Source organism: Calliopsis andreniformis, chromosome 9 (assembly GCF_051401765.1).
Source record: "Calliopsis andreniformis isolate RMS-2024a chromosome 9, iyCalAndr_principal, whole genome shotgun sequence".
Classification (NCBI taxonomy): Eukaryota; Metazoa; Arthropoda; class Insecta; order Hymenoptera; family Andrenidae; genus Calliopsis; species Calliopsis andreniformis.
The window spans coordinates 21,199,800-21,204,045 of NC_135070.1; the positions used below are offsets into that span (position 1 = coordinate 21,199,800).

The 4,246-nt window shown below is 31.8% G+C and overlaps 1 protein-coding gene across 2 annotated transcripts; it reads left to right on the top strand.

Moving 5' to 3' along the window:
- The first annotated feature begins 510 nt into the window (after positions 1-510).
- Positions 511-2,706, top strand: Ap-2mu (adaptor protein complex 2, mu subunit). 2 transcript variants are annotated; one of them, XM_076384051.1, is made up of 5 exons: positions 511-618; positions 1,093-1,473; positions 1,555-1,805; positions 1,885-2,141; positions 2,226-2,706. In XM_076384051.1, exons 2-5 carry the CDS (start codon positions 1,134-1,136, stop codon positions 2,704-2,706), a joined length of 1,329 nt encoding a protein of 442 aa, XP_076240166.1. In that variant the 5' UTR covers positions 511-618; positions 1,093-1,133. The 2 variants fall into 2 exon arrangements, with proteins under 2 accessions (XP_076240166.1, XP_076240167.1); XM_076384052.1 differs by lacking the exon at positions 511-618 and adding an exon at positions 687-837.
- Positions 2,707-4,246: the final 1,540 nt, after the last annotated feature.

A 4,246-nucleotide genomic window follows, 5' to 3' on the forward strand; every position in this document is an offset into this window, starting at 1 on the left:
TACTTTTTGACACAAAATAAGAAAGTTGGACTTTGTATTTTATACAAATAAAATACGTCATGCATACGAAACTAAGGTAAGGAGTAGGGCATCAATTTTTTGACTAAATTTGCAATCATGATATTAGAACGACTCGATGTTTTCTTCATGTAACATACAAAGTATTTGTATTGTAGATAGGTAATTGTTTTGAGAAATCAAAAATGTATGACGCTAATGAGGAATCGTTTCATAAATACAATTGAATATTTTCTTTTATGTTTTTATTAAATATCGATTATAAGGATAAATGTACGACTACCGGTTTTTAAATCAATACAACAACCCTATTTGCCCTATAAATGTACAATTAATTTAATTGCAATTAAAATAATTAATGAATGAATTTAAATTTATAAGGAATAAATTGATGTAGATTCTGTAAAATAATTATCATCTTCGAGATAAAATATTATTCCGACATGTATCTCTGAGACACGTAGTATTGAAAAGTGGGTGTTGCTTTCGTCATTTGATAGTTTGCACTTGTACCAGTAGGTTGGTACTGTTACTGTGCGTTTCGGAGGCCGATACGAATTAGTATCTCTTATTTTTGATTATCTACAATAAGAGTCATGCGTAAGTGATCTTTCATGACCTTTAAAATATATATTTTCGGATACTGACGTCTTAATATTCATTAAGAAGTGTTGGTACTGTCATATCTGTGGTATAGGCAGTTCCATTTCCGATCAATAATACTAACCGTTTATAAGACATATTAGAGAACCTCAAATGTCATTTAAGAAAAGGGGCGTCATATTTTACAGTTGTCTTTATATTTCGCTACTTCAATGAGTACGCATTGGACAGATTTGTATTTTAATTTTTATACAAATAATCTACATTCTGTAGATGTAGTTTGCTTTCAAAATAAATTTATGGCTAATTATCTTGATTTATTGAGCTTGGTATAGCTTTATCTAATGTATGAAACTCTCTATATGTTTCAGTGTGTAACTGTATTCAGAATTTTATTAAATTATTCTAATGTACAATTATTTTTTTAAAGTTTTGAATAAAGCAGTATGAGTAACCAATGTTTATCTGTAGGTTGGCTGTAGACAAAACAATAAACTGTACCCTCTGCTAAGATGATAGGGGGTTTATTTGTATATAACCACAAGGGAGAAGTACTCATTTCCAGAGTATATCGAGATGACATTGGACGAAATGCAGTCGATGCATTTCGTGTCAATGTTATCCATGCCAGGCAGCAAGTACGCTCGCCTGTTACTAATATTGCAAGAACATCATTTTTCCACATAAAACGTGCTAATATATGGTTGGCTGCCGTTACCAAACAAAATGTTAATGCAGCAATGGTATTTGAGTTTCTGTTGAAAATTATCGATGTTATGCAGTCATACTTTGGTAAAATTTCTGAGGAAAATATTAAGAACAACTTTGTATTAATTTATGAATTGCTGGATGGTTAGTATAGATATTTTTTGTATATCTATGTAAAGGTAATTTGCAACCTTAAATAAAAGACTAATTAAATTGTTTGTATAGAAATTTTGGATTTTGGCTATCCACAAAATTGTGACACTGGAGTATTAAAGACATTCATCACTCAACAAGGAGTAAAATCTGCTACGAAAGAGGAACAGGCTCAAATAACTTCCCAAGTAACTGGGCAAATTGGTTGGAGAAGAGAGGGTATTAAGTACAGGCGCAATGAATTGTTCTTGGATGTTCTGGAATCTGTGAATCTCTTAATGAGCCCTCAGGGTCAAGTGCTTAGTGCACATGTTGCTGGAAAAGTTACTATTACAAAAATAATCACTCAAAGCGATTAAGATATCCTTGGCAATTGAATTGTAATCTATATTTTTGCTGCAGGTTGTAATGAAGTCTTATTTGTCTGGAATGCCAGAATGCAAGTTTGGAATCAATGATAAAATTGTTATGGAAGCTAAAGGCATGAAAGGTGGAGGTGGTTTAGGAGGTGGAGGAGATGATCCTACTGGTGCCAGATCTGGAAAGCCAGTTGTTGTTATCGATGACTGCCAATTTCATCAGTGTGTTAAACTCAGTAAATTTGAAACAGAACATGCCATTAGTTTCATACCACCTGATGGTGAATTCGAATTGATGAGGTAAAACACTTAGACAAAAGATATTCTAAATGGAATTTATCAGAGATATTGAACTTTTTAGTATACCTTTTTAACGTTTTATAGATACCGTACAACTAAGGATATATCATTGCCATTCCGTGTTATTCCATTAGTGCGTGAGGTGGGTCGCACAAAAATGGAAGTAAAAGCAGTTTTAAAATCACATTTCAAATCGTCCTTATTGGGACAGAAGATCGAGGTACGGGTGCCAACACCTTTAAATACTGCTGGAGTGCAGTTAATTTGCTTGAAAGGAAAGGCGAAATACAAAGCGTCTGAAAACGCAATTGTATGGAAAATTAAACGTATGCCCGGTATGAAAGAAACCCAATTATCAGCTGAGATTGATTTACTCGAAACTGATACGAAAAAGAAATGGACGCGGCCCCCAATATCGATGACTTTCGAAGTTCCATTTGCTCCATCTGGATTTAAAGTACGCTATTTGAAAGTATTTGAATCTAAGTTGAATTACTCCGATCATGACGTTATAAAGTGGGTTAGATATATAGGCAGAAGCGGTCTGTATGAAACACGATGTTAATAACATCTCATTACGTAAATTGTAAATGAGTAATCTCAATACATAAGTATGGCTTTTTTTTAAATAAAAAGATTTACTTTGCGGCGCCTATTTCGAACAGTTTTCTGAAATACTCAGACTAACTCGACAACAGACTAAAAGAAGGTCCGAAACGATGATGATACCAAGAGGAAAATCTCATTTTGTGCCAATATTTTATTATAATCTATACGTGGTTCGTGCAAGAATACTTTTGCGAAATGTTTTATTCAGTCCGAATTTTAGTAAAATTCTTGCTTCTATGAATTTGTCGATTTCAATTTTAATTTTATACACATATATTTAATATAGTATTGTATTTAATCATTGTATATTATGTTAATATTAATGTTATACTTTTTTACAAAATAAAAAAGAATTGTGACCTCTTTGGTATCAAGGTAACGAAAAAATTTTAAATGTTGCTAATTGCAAATGATCGTAACAGTGCGCTCAAAGAGTTATAGGATATTGAAAAATATTTGTTGTCATCTATGAAAATGAATATAGAGAAAATCTTGATTTATCGTAAGGGAAGAATTCTGTCTCTCTATGTTAAAATTCATATGCATAATAAAGTATATATGTAATTTAAATTGTTGATATTTTTTCTAATCAACTATTGAATGATTGTTTTCTAGGCTTATTAGATTTTATATTCTGAAGTTACGCAAAACTTCTGTTCGAACTGTTGCAACGAAGACATTCAAAATGGCCGTTTGAGAAATACGAATAACGGTCATTTCTCCTTCTCGAACATTCAAATATTTGAATCATATATACGCGTTTTCTTATAAAAGTAAAGAAAAGCATAAAAGCTTTCAAGTTGCTTTACTGAATACGATATCTAGCAATAAATATTAGAGATACCTAAAAGCAATTGCATTTACGATATAGAGAATCACTGCCGCACCGTGATGATCCTTCGTCAAATTTCGATTCAATATTTTTCGAATTATTTCTAATGATTCTATTCACTCACTATTTGATGATATTCCCTGCTCCCATAGGATGTGGAATTGCGGTGTAATCCTAAATGTCACTCACTTTTTCCGTCAAGTTAATCTCAAAATTACGCGTACTTTTATTTCGCGGCATAACGGTTTACCCGACGTATTGCAACTAGTTTTAAACCACATTAGTCAAATTGTTGCAATCAATCATGCGCAATAATTGGTCGATATCGATCACATTCACAATTAACTGAATATATTGAAAAAGTGTATGTTATTACAAGTTGATTATTATTTTGGATTTGAAATAAACAGAAAATTGTTAGTAATGGAAAGAAATTAGCGTATAAGATAAAAAAATTGTGACTAGAAAAAATGCGTGAACCGGAAGTGAAGATCGAAGCAACTTTGTTTGAATTTCAATTGATTTGAAAATTCTTTTCTCGATAAAGAATAGACAGGAAGTTGTTGTAAAACAGTCAATATGTCTAATTTTTTCAGTAAGAATAGTAAGTTTTGGAGTATGTTAGATAATTAAGTTGACACGGTAGTAAGTCGAATACTGTCAT

Excerpts from the sequence above, each read along its gene's own strand:
- Ap-2mu (XM_076384051.1), top strand. The coding sequence starts at position 1,134 with ATGATAGGGGGTTTATTTGTATATAACCACAAGGGAGAAGTACTCATT. Across the intron at positions 1,806-1,884 it reads GTGCACATGTTGCTGGAAAA|GTTGTAATGAAGTCTTATTT; the intron begins GTTACTATTACA and ends TTTTTGCTGCAG. Across the intron at positions 2,142-2,225 it reads GGTGAATTCGAATTGATGAG|ATACCGTACAACTAAGGATA; the intron begins GTAAAACACTTA and ends AACGTTTTATAG.